The 24,752-nt window shown below is 45.9% G+C and overlaps 1 protein-coding gene across 4 annotated transcripts in view; it reads right to left on the bottom strand.

Annotated features, from left to right (window-relative positions):
- The window catches only part of cpne2 (copine II), a 178,337-nt gene that overhangs the window by 86,515 nt on the left and 67,070 nt on the right, over nucleotides 1-24,752 (bottom strand). For all 4 annotated transcript variants that reach the window (XM_078400293.1, XM_078400290.1, XM_078400292.1 and 1 more), the window contains exons 7-8: nucleotides 24,469-24,558; nucleotides 22,609-22,707 (exon numbers count right to left, since the gene is read on the bottom strand). In XM_078400293.1, the coding sequence (XP_078256419.1) occupies nucleotides 22,609-22,707; nucleotides 24,469-24,558 (189 nt within the window). The remainder of the gene's footprint in view (nucleotides 1-22,608; nucleotides 22,708-24,468; nucleotides 24,559-24,752) is intronic.

Below are 24,752 nucleotides of genomic sequence, written 5' to 3'. Positions count from 1 at the left end.
AGCACCGCCGCCATTGCCCTTTCATTTCCAATGTAAATTCGAATGATCATACAGCATGTGGATTTTACAAACTACCTTGATTGCACTGGGGACTGGGTGCAGAATTGTTTACGTAAGTGCAAGTTTACGTAACTCACCTACTGCGTAAATTGTGGAGTGTCGGTATAGACATAATCTATTTACTCTTCTCCCGACAAACTGACTTGTTCCTGTAATCCATAGGAATTCTATCTATACCTCGGCAAGGCCAACAGCATAATCAAGGGCGAGTCGCGCCCTGGCCACTCCCTCTTCTCCCCTCTCCCATCAGGCAAACGGTACAGAAGTGTGAAAACGCACACCTCCAGATTCAGGCACAGTTTCTTCCCAGCTGTTATCAGGCAACTGAATCGTCCTACCACAACCAGAGAGCAGTGCTGAACTACTATCTACCTCTTTGATGACTATCCTTGACCAGACTTTGCTGGCTTCACCTTGCACTAAATGTTATTCCCTTTTCATGTAAATGGATTGATTGTAATCATGTATTGCCTTTTTGCTGACTGGTTAGCATGCAACATAAAGCTTTTCACAGTACCTCGGTACACATGACAATAAACTAAACTGAACAGAACTGAACTCAATGGCTACTGCACTAGCTCAGTTTGCAGTATTGCAGGTATGATCTGCCCAGGGCCCCTCTTCTAACAACCTGCCATCTTGGACAGGACCAAAGTTGTGGGCAGAACTTTGATAGGGAGGGGAGAGGGGGGAAGCTTTAAAAGGGCAAAGCTGTGGGCAGAACTTTGACTGAAGAACACGTTGTGAATGGAGCTATGACCGGACTCAAAAACGTAGGCATAGAAATGGGAAAAAAATCTACAAACATTTCTGTATACAATTAGAGGAAAATGATACATATTACTTATCTCTTGCTTATGTTATTTCAATGCTTTAAAATGCTTTGATGTATTTTTACATTTAATGTTATTTTTATTGTAAATTGTTACATTAGATTTTTAATTATTTTTAATTTAATGGATGGTGGGACTGTCATATGAGGAAAGATTGAAAAGACTAGGCTTGTATTCACTGGAGTTTAGAAGGATGCGAGGGGATCTTATAGAAACATATAAAATTATAAAAGGACTGGACAAGCTAGATGCAGGAAATATGTTCCCAAAGTTGGGCGAGTCCAGAACCAGGGGCCACAGAATAAAGGGGAGGCCATTTAAAACTGAGGTGAGAAAAAACTTTTTCACCCAGAGAGTTGTGAATTTGTGGAATTCTCTGCCACAGAGGGCAGTGGAGGCCAAATCACTGGATGGATTTCAGAGAAAGTTAGATAGAGCTCTAGGGGCTAGTGGAGTCAGGGGATATGGGGAGAAGGCAGGCACGGGTTATTGATTGGGGACGATCAGCCATGATCACAATGAATGGTGGTGCTGACTCGAAGGGCCGAATGGCCTCCTCCTGCACCTATTTTCTATGTTTCTATGTCTATGTATGTGTTTAAGCGTCTCTGAAATGGGAGAAATAAAGCAGCAGTTGAGAGAAGACAAAACTCCATCCCCAGCTTTCCCCCTGGCGAAACGCCAACCTTAACTCTGACAAAGGTTGGATGGCTTTTTTTGAATACTATTATAAAAAAACTTAATCTGATCTAACTGCCACATTAGATCACCCATAAGAGAAATTTCTGTTTTCAAGTAAGGAGTTCCCACGAAGGCTGACGAGTTACCCAAAGTACTCATCCCTTATTTGTCTCTCCCCCCCCCCCCCCCCTCCCGCCCAAAGTCCACCTTGGTTCTCAGTGGTCTCTCCCACGCTGGGTCCCCCTTTCTTCTTGAGGCCCCCATCCCACGCCAGGTGATGAAAGGAGGATCTAGACTCAGGTGACTGATGCTCAACTCAATTTGGTTGGGAAAGTAATGAAGAGATGATGAAGGCATGAAAGCATTGGTACACAGGACTCAAGGAGATAGAGCTCAGCCTGATGGTCAGAAATCTGGCAGGTCATAGACATAGACCTAGACATAGGTCATAGACATAGACATAGACCTAGACATCGGTCATAGACATGGTGATAGACTTCAAAAGGACGTTGTCGACAGGAATGTTTACGCATGATCTTTTGAAAAATGGAGAGAAATTCCGCAAAATCCACATTAACCATTTAATCCTCTTAAAGGACAATAGACAATAGGTGCAGAAGGAGGCCATTCGGCCCTACGAGCCAGCACCGCCATTCAATGTGATCATGGTTTGATACATCCAACACGAGTCCAGCTCTTGTTCAAAAGGAGTCAAATTGTCATAGAGTCATAGAGTCATAGAGTCCTACAGCACAGAAAGAGGCCCTTCGGCCCATCGTGTCCGCGCCGCCCGTTACCAAATACAGTCTAATTTTAATCCCATTTTCCCACATTTGGCCCGTAGCCCTGAATGTTGTAGCATTTCAAGTGCCCATCCAAATGCCTCTTAAACGTTGTGAGTGTTCCCGCCTCCACCACCACCCCAGGCAGTGAGTTCCAGACTCCAACCACCCTCTGGGTGAAAAGGTTCTTTCTCACATCCCCCCGAAACCTCCCTCCCCTTACCCTGTATCTATGTCCCCTCGTTGTTGAACCTTCCACCAGTGGAAGAAGTTCCCCGCCATCTACCTTATCCATGCCCCTCATGATCTTGTACACCTCGATCATGTCCCCTCTCAGCCTTCTCTGCTCCAGGGAAAACAACCCCAGTCTGCTCAGTCTCTCTTCATAGCCGAGGCCCTTCATCCCTGGCAGCATCCTGGTGAATCTCCTCTGCACCCTCTCCAAAGCTATCGCATCCTTTTTATAATGTGGTGACCAGAACTGTACACAATACTCCAGCTGCGGCCTCACCAGTGTTCTGTACAATTCCATCATTACCCCCCTACTTTTATATTCGATGCCCCGGCTAATGAAGGCCAGTAACCCATATGCCTTTTTGACCACCCTGTCCACCTGTGCTGCTGCCTTCAAGGACTTGTGTACCTGTACTCCAAGGTCCCTCTGTACCCCTGTCTTCCCTAGGGTCCTTCCATTCATGGTGTACTCCCTCTCCAAGTTATTTCTGCCAAAGTGCATCACCTCGCACTTTTCAAGATTAAATTCCATCTGCCACTGCTCCGCCCATCTGACCATCTCATCTATATCTTCCTGCAGCTTGCAGATCCCTTCCTCGCTATTCACCACCCCCCCTAACTTTGTGTCATCTGCAAACTTGCTGATCATGCCCTGTACGTTGACATCCAGATCATTTATGTAGATTACAAACAGACCCAACACCGATCCCTGCGGCACCCCACTGGACACCGGCCTCCAATCACAGAAGCACCCTTCTACCATCACCCTCTGCCTTCTGTCACTAAGCCAGTTTTTTATCCATTTTGCCAAGGTGCCCTGGATCCCATGGGCTCTTACCTTCTTGACTAGTCTCCTGTGTGGGACCTTGTCAAAAGCCTTACTGAAATCCATGTATACCACATCCACTGCACTACCCCCATCTACCTCCTTGGTCACCCCTTCAAAAAATTCAATCAAGTTAGTCAGACACGACCTTCCATTAACAAAGCCATGTTGACTATCCTTAATTAACCCTTGATCCTCCAAGTGAAGACTGATTCTGTCCCTCAGAATCTTTTCTAGCAGCTTCCCCACCACCGATGTCAGACTCACCGGTCTGTAGTTCCCAGGTTTATCCCTACTGCCCTTTTTAAATAATGGCACCACATTAGCTATCCTCCAGTCCTCCGGTACATCCCCTGTTGCAAGAGAGGCTCTGAAAATTTGTGCCAGAGCCCCCGCAATCTCCTCCCTTGCCTCTCTCAGCATCCTGGGATACATCTCGTCAGGGCCCGGAGACTGATCCACTTTTAAGCCTGCCAGAGCCTCCAGCACCGCCTCCCTGTCAATAGCAATATGCTCAAGAACATCACAACCCTCCTGCTCCATTTCTAAGTCCGCATCGCCCTCCTCCCTCGTAAAAACAGATGCAAAAAAATCATTTAAAACATCTCCTACATCCTCTGGCTCCACACACAGCTTTCCACTATGGTCCCTGATGGGCCCCACTCTTTCCCTCGTTATCCTCTTACCCTTGATATACTTATAGACACTTTGGGATTTTCTTTTATTTTGCCCGCTAGTGCTATCTCATGGCCCCTTTTTGCTCTCCTAATTTCTTTTTTAAGAACCGCCCTACACCTTCTGTATTCCTCTAATGATGTCTGTGCCTTAAGTTCTTTATGTCTTCCAAAAGCCCCCCTTTTTTTTCGAATCAATCCTACTATATCGTTCGACATCCAAGGTTCTTTGGACTTGTTTGTCCCACCCTTGAACTTTAGGGGAACATGCTTCCTCTGTACTTTTTCAATTATTCCTTTGAATAACTCCCACTGTTCTGATGCGGTCCTCCCCACGAGAAGCTGATCCCAGTCCACCAGGGCCAACTTCTGCCTTATCAGATTAAAATCGGCCTTGCCCAAATTTAGAAATTTTCCCTCTGGTCCCTCTTTATCCTTTTCCATTACCACCTTAAATATCACTGAATTGTGATCACTGTCACCAAAGTGCTCTGCTACTGACACTTCAGCCACCTGTCTGGCCTCATTTCCCAAGATTAAGTCCAATACCGCCCCCTCCCTTGTTGGACTTTCAACATATTGGCTCAAAAAGCCCTCCTGGATGACCCTTAGGAACTCTGCACCCTCAGGGCCCTTGACACTTTGGCTATCCCAATCAATATTCGGGAAGTTGAAATCCCCTACTATTACTACCCTGTTGTTTTCACACACCCCCGAGATTTGCCTACAAATATGTTCTTCTATTTCCCTCTGACTGTTTGGGGGTCTGTAGTATACACCCAGTAAGGTGCATGCCCCTTTTCTATTTCTCAATTCCACCCAAATAGCCTCATTTGAGGAACCCGCTAATATGTCATCCCTTCTTACAGCAGAAATAGATTCTTTGATTAATACTGCAACACCCCCTCCCCTTTTTCCCTGCTCTCTGTCTCTCTTGAAGATTCTATATCCTGGAATATTGAGCTGCCAGTCCTGCCCTTCCTTCAACCATGTTTCCGTAATGGCAACAATGTCGTACTCCCATGTGTTCAGTAACACCTTCAATTCATCCCCCTTGCTTCCAATACTCCTTGCATTAAAATAAATGCCGTTCAGACTTGCCCTACCCCATTGTGCTGGGGCATTCTTGTTCTGCCTCCCAATCTGACCAGTTTTTTCTTCTATATTTACCTTCTCCTCACCCCCTATACTAGCTCCATGCTGTATCCCAACCCCCTGCCAAATTAGTTTAAACCCTCCCCAACAGTGCTAGCAAACCTCCCCCCCAGGATATTGGTCCCCCTCTGGTTAAGGTGGAGACCGTCCGGCCTATACCGTTCCCACCTTTCCCAGAAACAGGCCCAATTATCCAGAAAAACGAATCCCTCCCCCCTGCTCCAACTCCTGAGCCACGCATTAAGCTGCTCTATCCTCCTATTTCTATACTCACTAGCTCGTGGCACAGGGAGTAATCCAGAAATTACAACCTTAGAGGTCCTGCACTTCAATCCTCTACCTAGCTCCCTAAATTCTTGTTTCAGGACCTCATCCCTCGTTTTACCAATGTCGTTGGTTCCAATGTGTACAATGACCTCTGACTGATTCCCCTCCCCCTTCAGGATGCCCTGCAGCCGTTCCCTGACATCCTTGACCCTGGCACCAGGGAGGCAACAGACCATCCGGGTCTCCCGACTGCATCCACAGAATCGCCTATCTGACACCCTATCACTATCGCTCTCTTCTTCCTTTCCCTACCCTTCTGAGCAACAGGGCCGGACTCCGTGCCAGAGGCCCGGGCACCGTCGCTGCCCCCAGGTAGGCTGTACTCCCCAACAGTACCTAAACAGGAGTATTTATTGCCAAGGGGTACATCCACTAGGGTACTCTCTAGTCCCTGCCTCTGCTCCTTGCCCCCCCTAACCGTGACCCACTTGTCTACCTCCCGTGGTCTTGGAGTGACCACCTCTCTATAACTCCTCTCTATAACCTCCTCACTCTCCCTGACCAGACGGAGGTCATCAATCTGCCGCTCCAGGTTCCTAATATGGTCCCTTAGGAGCCCCATCTCGCCGCACCTGGCGCAGATGTGGATGTCTGGAAGACTATCAGACTCCCAGATTCCCCACATCCGACACCTAGAACAATAAACTGCCCTAGCACTCGTACTCCCCCTTAACTGGGAACGTTGCAGAGTGGTCTGCTCCAACCGCTCCAACCGCTCCTGGGCCTCTGTAAGAACAAAGCCCCGTGCTCGGTTTCCAAAAACTACCGCCCGGACGCTACTCCAACCGCTCCAACCACCCACCCAAAAGAACTGAGTGATCTCCTGGGAGAGGCGAAAAACCGGATAAAAAACCCAGGCCAATTTGGGAAAAAAAATCCGGGAAATTCCTCTCCGACCCCAAGCTAGGCGATCGAAACTTGTCCGGGAGATCACACAGGTCTTCCTCCTTACTATCCCCACACAATACTACGGTCTCTGCTCTCTCTCTCTCTCACACACACGCGCACACTGATTGCTGCTACTGCTGCTGCTGATTGCTGTTTCAGATCTGCGTAAGATGATGTTATGTCAGAGATGATGTTATTCCAACACTACTCGCTGCATCTCTGACTTGCACCCAACCAGCAGACCTCCACAAATCATACAGTTTACTGAAATCAATAACTCATAACTAAATCTGTAATAATTGTAAATATGTTAAAACAAAAGGGAAATCAATATAGTTTGTGTCGTATTGGACATTAACAATGATGTTAACTTTAAGGCTGCCACCCTTTTAAGGATTAAGTTACGTGACCAACTTCTCTCTGGGCAGCCTCGATGTTTTATAGAAAGTTCCACAGACAGTCTAGAATGTACTTTGAATAAAGTGCACACATTGTTAGCACTCCTCACATTTCACGGTCCAATTGACTGACTCGGCAAAAGACTTTCTTGGAGGTTAAGAATAAATTATCACCTGCTTTACAACTTCTGTCCTTCAATTTCTCACATGCTTTCAGTTTCATTTGTTCCTTTTCCCAACTTCGCCCTGCCCTATCCCTCTCCTCCAAATCTATTTTCTATTTCCTGGCACTGTAATTCTTTAACAGGTGTCGCCTGTTTAATATCTTCCAGTTGTATCAGGAAAATTATCATCAATTGGAAGATGCTCTACAGATCAACATTAAAAGGTGTGTAATCTACCGATGCTGCCTGACCCGCTGAGTATTCTCCAGCATTTTGTTTTTACAGCAGGCTAAACTAATTGTTTATAGAGATACAGGATGAAACAGGCTCTTTGGTCAACAGTGTCCTCTCACTAGACCCACGTTATTCCACTTTCGTATCCTCCACACTCGAGGCAATTTACAAGCTAATTAACCTAAAAAAAACTTCACGTCTCTGGAATGTGGGAGGAAACCGGAACAGCTGGAGAAAACCCTTGCAGTCATGTCAAGTCATGTCTAGTCAAGTCAAGTCAAGTCAAGTCAATTTTATTTGTATAGCACATTTAAAAACAACCCACGTTGACCAAAGTGCTGTACATCTGTTTAGGTACTAAGGAAAAAATGAAACATACAGTAGCACACAAACATAACAGCACATACAAAACAGTTCACAGCGCCTCCTCAATGAGCCTCAAACGCTAGGGAGTAAAAATAGGTTTTGAGCCGGGACTTAAAGGAGTCGATGGAGGGGGCAGTTCTGATGGGGAGAGGGATGCTGTTCCAAAGTCTAGGAGCTGCAACCGCAAAAGCGCGGTCACCCCTGAGCTTAAGCTTAGACCGCGGGATAGTGAGTAGCCCCAAGTCGGCCGACCTGAGGGGCCTGGAGTTAGAGAGGTGGGTTAGAAGATTTTTGATGTGGGGGGGGAATGTCCATTTAGGGCTTTATATGTGAATAGGAGGAGCTTGAAGTTGATTCTGTACCGTACAGGGAGCCAGTGGAGAGAGGCCAGAATCGGCGTGATGTGGTCCCTTTTACGGGTACCCGTCAGGAGTCTCGCTGCGGCGTTTTGGACCAGTTGCAGGCGGGACAGGGATGATTGGCTGATCCCAGTGTATAGGGAGTTGCAGTAGTCTAGGCGGGAGGAAATGAAAGCGTGAATGATTTTTTCAGTGTCGTCGAATTGGAGGAAAGGTTTGATTTTAGCTATGGTACGAAGTTGGAAGAAGCTGGCTTTTACCACAGCGTTGACTTGCTTGTCAAACTTTAATGCAGAGTCAAATATCACGCCGAGGTTTTTGACATGCGGTTTGACTAGGCAGGATAGGCTTCCAAGACTGCCTGTCATCGATTTGATGGAGTCGGGGGGGGCCGAATAGGATGACCTCAGACTTGCTCTCATTTAATTGGAGGAAGTTCTGTGCATTCCAACATTTTATGTCCTCAAGGCAGTGTAAGAGGCTGTTTAAATTTGACCGGTTGTTGGGTTTCAGGGGGAGGTAAAGCTGTGTGTCATCGGCATAGCAGTGGAAAGAAATGCCGTGCCTTTGAATGATTTGGCCAATGGGGAGCATGTATAGAGAGAAGAGAATGGGGCCTAGGATGGAGCCTTGTGGAACTCCGCAGGAGAGGCTAGCTGGAGAAGAGGAATAACTGCCTATGTTGATGGCGAAACTCCTATCTTTGAGGTAGGAAACGAACCAGCTCAGGGCAGTGCCATCAATGCCAACCGCGTACCGGAGACGGTCAATAAGGATGGTGTGGTCCACTGTATCGAACGCTGTGCTGAGGTCGAGAAGGAGCAGGATTGCACAGTCGCCGGTGTCGATGGCGAGAAGCAGGTCGTTGTGTACCTTCAACAAGGCAGACTCTGTGCTGTGGTGGGCTCTGAAACCTGACTGGAAACTTTCCAGGATGGTGTTTTGGTGCAGGTAGGGCACTAATTGGTTTAGAATTGCCTTCAAGGACTTTTGACAGGAATGGCAGTTTGGAAATGGGTCTGTAGTTGCTAGGCAAGGTGGGGTCTAGGTTAGGTTTTTTCAGTAGGGGCTGGACCACCCCGTGCTAGAAACAGGTTGGAACAGTGCCAGTGGCCAGAGAACTGTTGATAATAGAGAGGATGCTGGGACCGGCTATTGCAATTACATCCTTCAGAAGGGCAGTGGGGGCAGGATCAAGGGGGCAGGTTGCAGGTTTCATAGCGGAGACAAGCTTTGCAAGGGAGGATAGAGTGACGGGTTGGAAACAGTCCAATTTAGATGAACAGACTAGTGAGACAGCTAGGTCACGGGTGGGAGGGGAAATGGGGAGAACGTCTGTCTATGACAGACCAGGGGTTCTGTAAGGCAGCAACTCTACCACTATTCCACTGTGGCACCAATACAAATAGGATAAAAAATAGAAACATTGGCTATTTCTCTTTCCATAGATGCTGCATGGACTGGCAAGTTTTCCCAATGTTTGCTGCTTTTATTCTCAGTTAGCTAGTGTCTGCTGTGTTTTTTAGTTTCATGACCACTAAGTTGATGTCCATTTTCTAGTTTGTTTAATCTGGAAGTGATTGATGTTCTGGCTGGGATTTCATCTATTTGCAGGGCTCCCAAGGAATCAGCGAAAGGGAACAGGTTAAGTCAGCATTGGAAGCTGTATAAATGTGTTCCTGATTCAGTTGCATTGTGCAGTGAGTCCAGCAGAAGGGAGACAGTGCCAAGTACTCCTCCCAGGTGCAACCAAGTAACCTGCAGTGTTTTGCCGATGAGCGGAGTGCACCTGGATCGATGCACTCACCAGCACCAACCAACAAGAATGAGTATCAGTGGCATGAGCAACAAGTCTTGGCACCTCAACAAAAGGAGCACAGGTCAAAGGATTCAACCCTCAAATATATCACAACTGTGAAAATAAAAGTGCCTGTGCTGTGTGGGGAAGTTAATGTGGCCTAACTGGAAATTATAATGGTGCTGCTTTTTGTTAATACTAACCATTAAAATAAATGTATGTACACTGCCTTGAACTTAAAAGGTATGAACACACAAAACTGTTCTACTGAACTCACCCCACATTTGTAATGTCTGAGGCACGGTGACATTTCCTACCCCACCCATCCCCACCCCACCCCCCCCCCCCCCCCCCCGCAACCTGTGTGAGAAAGATCCAGGGCCAATTACCACAGAATTCACTGGAAGATTCTGCTCAACACCCTCTCTTTGAACATAGAACACGACAACACATGAACAGGCCCTTTGGCCCACAAAGTCTGTGCCGAACATGATGCCAAGACCATCACTTATCTAGCTGCACAAAACCATGATCCCTCCTTTCACTGCGTATCCATATGCCTATCCAAATGTCTTTTAAATACCACTAACATAACTGCTTCAACTGGCGTTGTGATCTCACCACCCTCTGCGTAAAAAATGTGCCCCACACATCTCCTTTAAACTACCCCCCTCTCATCTTAAAGTTATGCCCTCTAGTATTTGATGTTTCCATCCTGGGCAAATAGATTCTGACTCTCTACACCATCTATGCCTCTCTTAATTTTATACTTTTATATACTTCTATCAGGTCTCCTCGCAACCTCCGGTGTTCCAGAGAATGGTCTCTTTCAAGAGCTCAGGATATATTACATATTACACATGCAAACCATCATCCACCAGGTTTTCAAATGATTACAATGACTAAGGCAGGTAGTCATCTGCAAAGGAACGATCTTGATCTTCACCGTGAGACATGATGCATATTAAGGCTTGATGCAAGAAGTGCATAACTATTTATTTTGTGTTGGCTCTGACTCACGGCCAATGTAAAGTAATAACATCACCTTTAAATGCACTGCATCCAAACCACAACTCTTCATTCATCCTTTGAAAAAGCACAATTTGTAATAACTCCCATGCAATTTTCACTTCTGCTCAACAGCGAACACCTCCTGCCAATGGAATGCAGATGAGTGTCACCCTTCCCAAACTCTGCAAAGCTGTTTTAAGGCTGTGCAGAATCCCTTGAAACCAGTGTTGCAGTGCTAATGTTACCAGTGTTGCAGTGCTAATGTTTTAGGTTCTGGAGTTCACTGGTGTCGGAGCCAGAGCGGCCGCTGTTACATTCCCCGCTGTATATTTTGGCTTTTTTTAGGTGCTGTAGTGGTGCTTCGGTGAGGTCCGGTGAACTCCAGTGAACTCCAGTGAACTCCAGTGAACTCTGGTGGGCTCCAGTGAACTCCAGTGAACTCTGGTGGGCTCCAGTGAACTCCAGTGAACTCCGGTGGGGTCCGGTGAACTATGCTGGGGTCTGGTGGGGTCCGGTGGGGTACGGTGAACTACGCTGGGGTCCGGTGGGGTCCGGTGGGCTCCGGCAGTGCTGCACTCCTGCTTGAAACACGGTAGTTGTTCTGGAATATTGCAACTGGGTGAATGATCAGCCATGATCACATTGAATGGTGGTGCTGGCTCGAAGGGCCGGATGGCCTACTCCTGCACCTATTGTCTATTGTCTGTCTTTTCCACAGGGACAATTAAACGGAATGGCAGCTCACACGATTCCAACCCAGGATCCTGAAGAACACCAGGGGGACATCATTAACGGTCCCAGAGTGCTCACAATGTGCAGATATTTTAGCAACCAATTTTAAAAGTTTAGTGCAGGAAGGAACTGCAGATGCTGGTTCACGTCGAAGATAAACACAAAATGTTGGAGTAACTCAGCAGGACAGGCAGCATCTCTGGAGAGAAGGAATAGGTGACATTTTGGGTCGAGGCCTTTCTTCAGACCCGAAAGTTTAGTTTAGTTTCGAGATACATCATGGAAGCAGACCCTTCGGCCAACTGAGTCCAAGCCGACCGATGATCACCCATGCATTAGTTCTATCCGACGCATGTGGACAATTTACAGAAACCAATAAACCTGCAAACCTGCACGTTTTTGAAATGTGAGAGGAGATCAGAGCACCCAGGGAAAATCCACGCAGTCACAGGGGAACGTACAAACTCCGTGCAGACGGCATCCGTAGACAGGATAGAACCTGGGTCTCTGGTGCTGTAAAGCAGCAACTCTATCGCTGCGCCTCTGTGCCGCGCCTATGTTCTACGGTAACTCGATAGTGACCCTTGCATATGTGGAAGGCAAAGGTGCCCTTCAAAGGCAAGAGAAAGGGCCGGTGAGAGTGAACTGGGGTATTACCTTCCACACCCTCAAGGTCAGCTGGGGGAGGTGCTGATGGGCACAAAGGCTGCAGAGGGCAGGGCGAGGAAAGGGATGAAGGTTCGTTGGATGATCTGGATGGATGCGACAGGAGGAGGCCCTGCAGCAGCCTGGGGCTCATCTGGATGGGGCGCTGCTCCAGAAGACTGAGCACACGGACAAAACCTGGCGACTCTGGCATGTGGATTCAGTGGACTATTTCTATGCTCTGGACTAATGGCATGGCATGGCAATAATTTGCTGAACTCTCTGTAGACTCTCTGTGATAATAAAGAACCATTGAACCATAAGTGTGCTGGCCCGGAAATTCCTTTTCACACCTTCAAAAATAAGTGCTGCACAGTTGAAAACGGTTTCATCCGGAGAACAAAATTGCTCACACACTGGGCATCTTCGTGCCCGTTGACAAATGCAGCCCCTGACTCTACGCTGGGATTTTATTTTTACCCTCGTTTCATTTCTCTGGTTTCAACTTCTCCAAATGACACCAACAATTCCAAGTTAGCCCACTGTATGGTTTCAAACATCACTGGTCTGAAAAACAATAATTCTTCTATATTTTTAGTTTTATGAAGCTTGTATTTTCCCTGAAACAATGTTATTTATAGGCCAGCACTCGAACTGCCTTCTTTGTCATCGCTGAGGTCTGTGACCTCCTGTCACCTCAATTACCGCCTCCTCAGTTTTGCCAATGGGGGCCAAGGTTGCTGTCACGCTCAGCTCTCCAATCTCACGATCATTGTAGGCTGCTGTTGCTGATCTTTGCCTCATACACAGAGCTGCTCACTGCTGTACAGTGGCACAGTGAGAGTTGCTGTGTTCCAGCGCCAGAGACCCGGGTTCCATCCTGACTGCTGGTGCTGTTTGTACAGAGTTTGTACGTTCTCCCTGTGACCGTGTGGGGTTACTCCGTGTGCTCCAATTTCCTCCCACATTCCAAAGACATATAGGGTTGTATGTTAATTGGCTCTGTGAATTGTCTCTAGTGTGTAGGATAGAACTAGTGTATGGGGATCGCTGGTCAGCGCGGACTCAATGGACTGAAAGGCCTGTTTCCGTACTGTATCTCTAAACTAAACTGCACACTCAGAGTGAAGAGCAGCCCACAGACACAGACAGAGTGGACATGAACACTCGCCTGCACTGCACGGTTCCCCTGTGCCACTGCGCTCCTCACCTCCTGTGCAACTTCCCTAGAAGCCTGCTGAGGTACCTGGCTATAGTCCTGCAGGATCTATGTGGTCTATGTGGCCCCAGGACTCAAATGTCACACCTCTTGTGAACATTTCCATTTCCAACATCTCCAAGCCTTCAGGTTCTTGAGAGCGCATCCGAGCCCCTTCCTATTGTTCATTTATTCAGTAGCAACACTCTCAGGTAGCTGGAAGAGCGTATTTGGGGTATTATACAGAAGTGGAAAACGATGGGTAAGCATTTCAGAGGTCATGGGGTGGGATGTTGGGTGAAACCTGCTTAATTGAAAATTCTGATGATTGGGATGCAAGGTTTAAACAGTTTCAGGTCAGGTCAGATACCAAGTCGACCCTTGCCAATCTGTCCTGGTGCAGGGTATGCACCATATTCATGCATCTCACTATCGGAACTTCAGCATCCAGCCAACAATTACTATGCTTAAGAGCCTTTTTGCATCATGATAAGCCCTAATTTTGAGTGGTAGTCCCAGGTCAGACAAGCAAAGAGAATAACACTTGGAATGTAATTGGGAGCTGCATACCATCTTAGTTAGGCCACATTTGGATTATTGTGTGCCGTTTTGATCGCCACACTACAGGAATGACACAGGAAGACTTTGGAGAGGATGCAAAGAAGGTTCACTAGGATATTGCGTGGATTGGAGAGTATTAGTTGCAAGGAGAGATTGGACAAACCTAGTTTGTTGGAGGCTGAGAGGTGAGCTGATAGAAGTATAAAAAACGTTTTGAGAAACACAGAGAGGGTAGACAGTCAGAATATTTTTCCCATGGGGGAAATGTCGTAGGTTTCAGGTATGATGAGGAAAATTTATGAAGAAAATGCTTGTTGGGCAGAGAGTGATACCTGCTGGAATGTACTCCCAGGGGAGGTGGTAAAATAGGAACAACAGCTTGTTTAAGAGGCATTTTGAGAAACCAATGCTCTGGTAGGGAATAGAGGAACAGGGATCACGTGCAGACTGATGGGATTAGTTAGAATGGAATGGCAAACATGGTGGACCAAAGGACCTGTTCCTGTGATGTTCTGCTTTATGTTCCAATTCAGGAGGGATGATGGATGTGGCTGCCAATGGCAACGGAAACTGTTGTGAAGTGACTGGAACTTTGTGTAAAACATAGCACCAAGCGGGAGAAAGTGAGGTCCACAATTTCCACACATGGGGCATTGAAGACCATGGTTCAGGAGCTGGATTGGTGGGAAGATGTCCTGTATCATGGGGAGGAAGAGCAGACCTTACAGCCACACACATTGGGAAGAGAGCCTAAGGTCAAAGTTGGGAGTCACCTCAAGTTTAGCTGATGTTACAAGAGGAGACCATAGCCCGATCAGGTTGATGCTGTCTTCCAATAGAGCAATCCCCCATAGAGCAGTCCCATTCCCCACCTCCTCCTCACCCACAGCCCTGCAAATTATTCTCTCCCATCCTATGTCCAACAACTCAAGTCATGTCCTGAGGATCTGAACAGTGGGTCACAAGTCCCATGGTGAAATTCAGGAACCACACAGTCAACTGCTCCCACCAGTTACTTCTATCAACTAGATAAGAGTCCATGATATACCATCGTGGCACAGTGGTAGAGTTGTTGCCTTCCAGCACCAGTGACCTGGGTTGGATCCTGACAATGGGTACTGTCTGTACAGTCTCCTTGTGACTGTGTGGGTTTTCCCTGGGTTTCCTCCCACATTCCCCCTTGTGCAGGTTTGTAGATTAATTGACTTCTGTGTGAAGGAGGGTACTAGTTTATGGGTGATTGTGGTTGGCGTGGACTCGGTGGGCTGAAGGGCCAGTTTCCACACTATGTCTCTAAACTAAACTAAACTAAAGACATCTCAGGCCCTGCAAATATTACCAGCAATTCCACACACTATTTTATATTTGCTATTTTTTACAATAGACAATAGACAATAGGTGCAGGAGTAGGCCATTCGGCCCTTCGAGCCAGCACCACCATTCAATGTGATCATGGCTGATCATTCTCAATCAGTACCCCGTTCCTGCCTTCTCCTCATACCCCCTGACTCCGCTATCCTTAAGAGCTCTATCTAGCTCTCTCTTGAATGCATTACAATAATAAAGGCCAGCAAAAGTCTGAGCATGCTCACATCCTGGACTTGAAAGTGTCCAGGATGGTCCATAAACATTGCGTTTTACACATTTTGTTCCTAATTTACAGCCTGAGCAATCACTGACTCAGCTGCCCCACGCTGGTGACAATGGAAGGACAATCATGCAGCTGCAGTGACGGCAGGCAGAAGCGTGACACGCTGATGTGATGGTGTCATGTTGCTATCATAATGAAAATGTAAACTCAATCTATTAATTATACAGCTGCTAGTTTCAAAATCCATGCGCAACATGTTGGCATCAATAGAAAGGCCAGCTTTAATTGCCTCAGCTCTATTTGAATAGTGTTTTGTGAACCACTAAGATAAAAAATAAGACAGCCCAATAAAACAGAAGGCAGAAGGGATTAGTTTAAATTGGCATCATGGACATTGTGGGCCGAATGGCCTGTTCCAATGCCGGTCAAGACTCAAGGTTGTTTTGATATCCCTCTCAGGTGTCCCAATGCCCTGCAGAGCATTAAAGTCCTTTTGAAAAGTAATCAGGTGAAATGCCAGTAGTGCTGTGGGTCATTTGCCTACACCATGTTCCCACCAAACATTTTCTTTGAAGGATTCAGCCAGGATGCTGGTAATAACCTCCTGCTTTTCTACATGATAGTGGCAACGGATCTTTTGTTTCCACCAAGAGTGTAGATGCTGTCAAGGTTAAATACCTCATCCAAAAGATTGCCCTCCCATCAGTGTCGTTCTGCTTCACAATAGATTTAAGCACAGAAACAAGGAACTGCAGATGCTGCTGAATACACAAAAAAACACAAAGTGCTGGAGTAACTCAGCAGATCAGGCAGCATCTCTGGAGAACATGGATAGGTGATGTTTCGGGTCGAGACCCTTCTTCAGGCTGATTGTAGGGGAGGGAAAAGAAACCTGGAAAAGGGGAGAGGCAGGATAAGGTTTGCCAGGTCAACACAGACAAAGGTCAGTGATCAGAACAATGGGTATGAGACAGGTTTGAAGAGTTGAGGATTGTATAGCCAGGGGAGGAGGAATGTAGTGGGAGAGAGGGGGGTGGAAGGCAGAGAGGGGGGTGGAAGGCAGAGAGGGGGGTGGAAGGTGGGAATCCAGGTGCAGCCCAGGGAAAGGAAGGGGAGGGGGGGGGGGGGGTAGTTAGAGATTGCTTAAAATTGGAGAATTCAATGTCATACCATTCGGTTGTAAGCTACCCAAGTAGAATATGTGGTGCTGTTCCACAGCTTGGGTATGGCAATGGAGGAGACCCAGGACAGAAAGGTCAGTGTGGGGAATGGGAAGGGGGGCTAAAATGGTCAGGAAACAGGAGATCCAGTAGGCCTCGGCAGGCCGAGTGCAAGTGTTCAGCAAAACTGTCGCCGAGCCTACACTTTATCTCAGCAGTGTACAGGAGGTCACATCGGGAACACCAGTTGATGAGGTGGATGAGATTAGAGGAGGTTCATGTGAACCTCTGTCTCATTGCTGGGGACCCTGGTTGAAGTTGAGGGAGGAGGTACAGGGACAGGTGTTACATCTCCTGCAGTTGCAGGGAAAGGTATATGGAGTGGATGTGGTTTGGGTGGAAAAAGATAAATTAACCAAAAGTTGCAGAGGGAGCGGTATCTGCAGAAGGCTGAAAGCGGTGGAGATGTGAAGATACGAATCTTCCCAGTGGGTCACAGGTCCCATGGTGAAATTCAGGAACCACACAGGTGGTGGGATCACGTCGAAGTGACGGAAATGTCAGAGTGTGATGTGTTAGATGCTGAGGCTGGTGGGGTGTGTGAGAAACATCTCTGGGGATGGAGCAAGAGCAGAAGTACGGGTGAGGCAGGTGAGGGATCACATTTACTAAAGAAAGAGGACATCTCGTATGTCTTAGAATGGATAGTATCATCTCGGGAGATGGTGGAATTAAAAGTCGGGAAAAGCGGAAGGAGGAATTGAGAGTAGATGAAACCACCCCCTCCCTCCCCAGGTACTTTCCCCTGCAACCGCAGGAGATGTAAAACCTGTCCTTACACCCTCTACCAACTCCCACAGTTATCTAGAAACCTCCACTATAAACCTACCGACTCCCAGTTATCTGGACTACACTTCCTCCCATCCTGCCCCTTGCAAAGACTCCAAGGGCTGAGTCGTGGTCTTCTCATAGAGTAACTGGCCCAGTCATCATCTACCCTAATCCCATTTATTAGCACTTGATCAGGTTTTCGTCCAATGCTTCCCGTGAATCTCTACCTCCAACACCTTCTCAGGCAATGCATTCCAGATTCCTACAACCCTTCTTCCTCAGATCCTCTCTAAACCTCTTATCTTTTATCCTAAACCTATGCCCTCAGCTTTAGATACCACATCATGTTTTCCACTAACTAGTCTCCTGTACTGCAAGCTTCAATGTTTCTATTTGCCACCACAGTAACCACATTTCATTGTCCATAGTACATAGAGTCACTTGGGAAACCATGAGATCATGAAAGGCACTTTAAGTTTTATTTCATAGAATGTTCTAGGGGCCGGAGAACCTAGGGTGATGGAGGAACTGAAGGAAATCCACATTAGGCAGGAAATGGTTTTGGGTAGACTGATGGGACTGAAGGCTGATAAATCCCCAGGGCCTGATGGTCTGCATCCCAGAGTACTTAAGGAGGTGGCTCTAGAAATAGTGGAAGCATTGGAGATCATTTTTCAATGTTCTATAGATTCAGGATCAGTTCCTGTGGATTGGAGGATAGCAAATGTTATCCCACTTTTTAAGAAAGGAGGGAGAGAGAAAACGGGTAATTATAGACCAGTTAGTCTGACATCAGTGGTGGGGAAGATGCTGGAGTCAATTATAAAAGACGAAATTGCTGAGCATTTGGATAGCAGTAACGGGATCATTCCGAGTCAGCATGGATTTACGAAGGGGAAATCATGCTTGACAAATCTACTGGAATTTTTTGAGGATGTAACTAGGAAAATTGACAAGGGAGAGTCAGTGGATGTGGTGTACCTCGACTTTCAGAAAGCCTTCGACAAGGTCCCACATAGGAGATTAGTGGGCAAAATTAGGGCACATGGTATTGGGGGTAGGGTACTGACATGGATAGAAAATTGGTTGACAGACAGAAAGCAAAGAGTGGGGATAAATGGGTCCCTTTCGGAATGGCAGGCAGTGACCAGTGGGGTACCGCAAGGTTCGGTGCTGGGACCCCAGCTATTTATGATATACATTAATGACTTAGACGAAGGGATTAAAAGTACCATTAGCAAATTTGCAGATGTTACTAAGTTGGGGGGTAGTGTGAATTGTGAGGAAGATGCAATAAGGCTGCAGGGTGACTTGGACAGGTTGTGTGAGTGGGCGGATACATGGCAGATGCAGTTTAATGTAGATAAGTGTGAGGTTATTCACTTTGGAAGTAAGAATAGAAAGGCAGATTATTATCTGAATGGTGTCAAGTTAGGAGGAGGGGGAGTTCAACGAGATCTGGGTGTCCTAGTGCATCAGTCAATGAAAGGAAGCATGCAGGTACAGCAGGCAGTGAAGAAAGCCAATGGAATGTTGGCCTTCGTAACAAGAGGAGTTGAGTATAGGAGCAAAGAGGTCCTTCTACAGTTGTACCGGGCCCTGGTGAGACCGCACCTGGAGTACTGTGTGCAGTTTTGGTCTCCAAATTTGAGGAAGAATATTCTTGCTATGGAGGGCGTGCAGCGTAGGTTCACTAGGTTAATTCCCGGAATGTCGGGATTGTCGCATGTTGAAAGGCTGGAGCGATTGGGCTTGTATACACTGGAATTTAGAAGGATGAGGGGGGATCTTATTGAAACATATAAGATAATTAGGGGATTGGACACATTAGAGGCAGATAACATGTTCCCAATGTTGGGGGAGTCCAGAACAAGGGGCCACAGTTTAAGAATAAGGGGTAGGCCATTTAGAACGGAGATGAGGAAGAACTTTTTCAGTCAGAGAGTGGTGAAGGTGTGGAATTCTCTGCCTCAGAAGGCAGTGGAGGCCAGTTCGTTGGATGCTTTCAAGAGAGAGCTGGATAGAGCTCTTAAGGATAGCGGAGTGAGGGGGTATGGGGAGAAGGCAGGAACGGGGTACTGATTGAGAGTGATCAGCCATGATCGCATTGAATGGCGGTGCTGGCTCGAAGGGCTGAATGGCCTACTCCTGCACCTATTGTCTATTGTGTGTATTGCAGACACAGCAAGGTTTTAATGCTTACCCAGCAATGGCAAGTCTTCAACTTATCTTCCACACAGGATTTCATGTTCCTCGGTAAGACCACAAGAAAACTATCTCCACCTCAGGCATTAAAGCAACTCCAACCCAGAAAGAAAGACTGAATATTATACTGAAGGAAACTGGTTCCTTCACAACAGCCAAATCGATCGAGAACAACTAAGACACATTCAGCGTTTTATTTTTAAACATGGATTTCATGTACTTTGTGATCTGGCATGTTGTGGTTCAGGATCTCAATTCAGAAAATACTCAATAACGCTGTAATTCAAAAAGTGAATGAATGGGTTTTTGAGAGGAGTTTTATTAAGGGAACCAGAAATTACCATGGCAACTGCATCTGTGTACGTCAGTCTCATTTTGCATTAAGGTCACAGAATAAATTCTTTTCTACATGAAGGAACAATTTTTATTTTTAACTGCATTACAATGCACTTACCTCAGTAGCATGTGACCAACATTAGAATATATTTACACTCTTTGCCAATGTGCATATGTCTGGATGTCTGGAGTCCAGTTTTATACTTTCTTATTTCCCATCTTGTTGTGCTGTGGCAGTTGTACAGTGTTCAGACGTGAGGCATTTCCCATCATGCTGGACTTGGGTTTGGATCACACAATGTTTGTCTATAGTGAGAATGCAACTTACTGCACTAAACTGAATGTAATGAAGAAGCATGTACAATATGGCGACTTGTTTAAATTGTACTTCCTTCTGTACTTAAATAATTCTTTAGAAATGATCAATTGCAATTTAAGTCCAAAATCCTATCTATTATTTTAGTACAGGTGGGAATCTATTTACTTTAACTTTGTAAACGCCTCAGATACTGCAGAAAGAGAACTTTTGAACATTTCTCGGCTAATCATGATAATCTCTGGCTATTCATCAAGGGTGAAAGAAAAATTGTGCACTTTGATGAATCTCATCATCATCAAGAGCTGCCCTTAGCCTCATGAAATGGGTCAAACCCCTGGCCTGTACAAATCATCGTGAGCACACAGGTGTGCGCCCTTGCACTCCAGCCACAGGGCCAACCTGACTCTGGGTCAGCAGATACCATCAGCCTTGTTGCTCACATTGGTCATCATTCTGCTGCCAAGATTAAGTTCTGGAAGACCATTCAAGTGTTCTATCAATCTTCCCTTTTTTCTCTCAGCTCTTTGTGCACCACTCTTATCATCCTCTCTATCCCTCTTCCCTTTCTGACCTGCTCTTTATTTATTTCCCTCAATTGTCATCACTCTGTCCCTATACCTCCTCCTTCACCTCCATCCAGGGACCCCAGCTGTCCTTCCAGGTGAGACAGAGGCCCATCTACATTTGCTGCATCCGGTATTCCCGATGTTGCCTCCTGTACATTGGCAAGCCAAAGTGTAGACTCAATGGGCATTTCACTGAACACCTACACTTGGTCCAACAAGACCTGCAGGATCTCCGAGCTGCTATCCATGTGAACCCCTCTACGCACTCCCAAATTGGTCTTTCTTAACTGGAGGAACACCCGAACGCACATGTATACACTGCATAACTGAACGCACATGTATACACTGCATAACTGAACGCACATGTATACACTGCATAACTGAACGCACATATATACACTGCATCCTCAAGTTAAGAATATAAATATATATAATATATTTAGAGCATTATTATATATCATATCATATCATATATATACAGCCGGAAACAGGCCCTTTCGGCCCACCAAGTCCGTGCCGCCCAGCGATCCCCGTACATTAACACTATCCTACACCCACTAGGGATAATTTTTTACATTTTACCCAGCCAATTAACCTACATACCTGTACGTCTTTGGAGTGTGGGAGGAAACCGAAGATCTCGGAGAAAACCCACGCAGGTCACGGGGAGAACGTACAAACTCCTTACAGTGCAGCACCCGTAGTCAGGATCGAACCCGAGTCTCCGGCGCTGCATTCGCTGTAAAGCAGCAACTCTACCGCTGCGCTACCGTGCCGCCCTAATATATATAGAGCATAATATGCTGTAAAACCCATAATAAACAAAGAAAAAAGTTCAGTATATATATATATATATATATATATATATATATATATATATATATATATTGTTGTTCTTTGTTCTTTATTATGAGTTTTACAGAGTACTATCTTACATATCTGTAGGAAGGAACTGCATGTGCTGGCTTACATCGAAGATGGACACAAAAAGCTGGAGTAGCTCAGCGGGACAGGCACACCTTTCTGGATAGAAGGAATGGGTGATGTTTTGGGTCGAGACCCTTCTTCAGACTCATATCTTAGTTTACATATCTGTTGTGCTGTTGCAAGAAATAATTTAATTGTTCTGTTTCAGGATACATGACAACGAAATAGTCGATTCTTGGCTCTCTTGACTCTTGACTCTAAGTGTTGACAAGCTTTGTGTGGATGATTTATGGTGAAACGTGAAGAGTTCCACAGAAACCACTTCACATCCTGTTGCACAAAGAGTAAATATTTTCTAACGTGACATGCAAATAGAGTAGAAAAGCAAAATAATAAAATGAGAGAGCCAGAGAATGAAAAGACTAGACCATATCATGATGACATCACATCAGAGATCGCAATACTGAGCCCTATGTTGCTACGGGTCTGTGAAACTAATAATCTCTTCACTCAAGTGGCATAATTTTCTAATTAAAAATTATACAAGCAACTCCTCAGCCCAATAAGTATGATCTAATTGTACAGTGCAAGTTTGATAGCATTCATATCACTAATCCGCTGAACATGCTATAAGGAGCACAATCACAGGAGAATGCTGTCGAACACCAGACCCCCTCAGCAGGGAATTTCAAAGACAAACCAATATACCCGTAAACTGTTCATTAGAATGATGGCATATTTATCTACCTCTACCGAGTCGCTTGCTTCAGACAGCTTGGTTACTGTGGTCTCGCATTCTCCAATAAAGTCATGTCCACCATCGTTATCATAATCGTAGCATAGAACCTGGAACAAGAGTAGCACAAGTGTGGCAGATTAACTCCTGTGAAAGTCAACAGACTAGCAAGTATCACAAAATGCTGGAGTAACTCAGCAGATCAGGCAGCATCTAGGAGAGAAGGAATGGGTGACGTTTCGGGTCGAGACCCTTCTTCAGACTGAACCCGAAACGTCACCCATTCCTTCTCTCCTAGATGCTGCCTGACCTGCTGAGTTACTCCAGCATTTTGTGATACCTTCGATTTGTACCAGCATTTGCAGTTATTTTCCTATAACAGACTAGCAGGCATCGGTTTGGATCTGGCCTCTGTCGATGATGAGCAGAAGATGTTTCATGTGAGCATTTCCAAAGCCCAGAAATCATAACTAGTACATTATTTACGATTTTGGGCATGCACACACTGTTTGGTGATGCCCCATCAATTTATTTCCCTGCTTTATGACAATATGATTTGTGTAAATGGGTGTGTGGTGGTCAGTGTGAACTTTAATTGGGAAATAAAACTGGACACCTGCTGTCACAGTTCACCCCAAAACTGATATTGTTTCCCTGTTGCATCACTGAATCAAGAAGGTGACGATTTGCAGTCTGTACTTCAGACTCACAGTTCCACAAGAGTACACCAAGCTAAAAGTAGAGAAGCCAGCAGAAATTAAAGGAGGTTGGTGGAGGTGCATTTGTAAAGCCCCAGCTGTCTTCTACAAGATTACTTCTTTACACTAGCAGCAGCCCTGAGCATAGATCAACTGGTATCTTCAATTCTTCAATGCCACCAGTGCTACACTATCACTCTCCTCACTGAACTGAATATCCCCCTCCCCCTCGATATCACCCCTCCCACTCTGCTGCAACCCCCCCCCCACCAACCCTCCATCCCCAACACTGCTAAGGCAGGAACTGTGACTGGGACAGAGACTGCCTTAACAGGTTGGTGTATCTGTCGTTTGTCAATGCAGGAGGGGCTTCTGACTCCTCTTTGATCTGTGAGCCATGATAATATTTCTGAAATAAATGAGGTGCCAACACTGTATCTGTATACACCACAGTTCCATGCAGCACAGTTGGGATTCCTCACTGCACAACTCACTAAATGAATTATCCTCCCCTTTCCTTCCTGCATTTACACCCATTTTCTTAAATCTGTATCTCCTGGTTACTGCTCCTCTTGATGGTGGAAAGGTTTTTCTATTTCGTTATTGCATTGTAATCTTTGAAATGGCTGTTATTCCCACTAGGTTGTGCTCACCTTCTCTGCCTGCCATCCAATCCTGCTTACATCCATCCCTGCTTACAGCCATTCCTGTTTACTGCTGTGATTGTACAATACCCCTAGAGCAGAATTGCAAAACTGGCTTCAATCCTTACTTCAAATACACGGCTGACCATATCTAACTCTGTATTGTACCACCACATTCTCATATTTAGGTAAAAATACCTACTATTGATCCAAGATATGTTGGCGTTTGGTCACACACCTAGCAATAACTACAGATATAGTCATGAATGGCCTAAGTAATAACCAAAGATACAGAGGTAGAATCATGAATCGTCTAGCATCAGACCAAGGAAGAATTGCACCCTGATGGATGTGACACACAAGAATTGCCACATTGAGGTGTCATGAAGTAGCGTGAAACCCTTGACAACAGTGTTGTGTAATAATTCTCCCACAGAGTCTTTATCTTGGGTGTCACTGCGGGTTTCATAACTAAATGCTTTAAAATTAATGGAGGTTTAAAGATTGCTATTGGGAAAGTACAACTTACCTTTATGGTTTTGTCCACATGACCATCGCACAGGGACACCAGTGGCATGCTGAAAGGTTTCCAGATGGGGTCAAGAGTATTTTTTATAACCTACAAAACAAATGAGAAAATGACCAAGAACTGCACAATCCACATCCAGAATCAGCCAGAGTTTCAATTTAATTGATCTCGCAAGTCTTACTGTCAGACTAACCATCATTGCAGAATAAAATAAAATCACATTAAGAAGAGACTTCTGAACTACCTAGATGGCCCACTTGACCATAGCTACGTTAGCTGGATCA

Source organism: Rhinoraja longicauda, chromosome 6, assembly GCF_053455715.1.
Source record: "Rhinoraja longicauda isolate Sanriku21f chromosome 6, sRhiLon1.1, whole genome shotgun sequence".
NCBI classification, from domain to species: domain Eukaryota; kingdom Metazoa; phylum Chordata; class Chondrichthyes; order Rajiformes; family Arhynchobatidae; genus Rhinoraja; species Rhinoraja longicauda.
The sequence above is the reverse complement of the archived record's forward strand: the minus strand, read 5'-3'. Positions and strand labels throughout refer to the sequence as shown.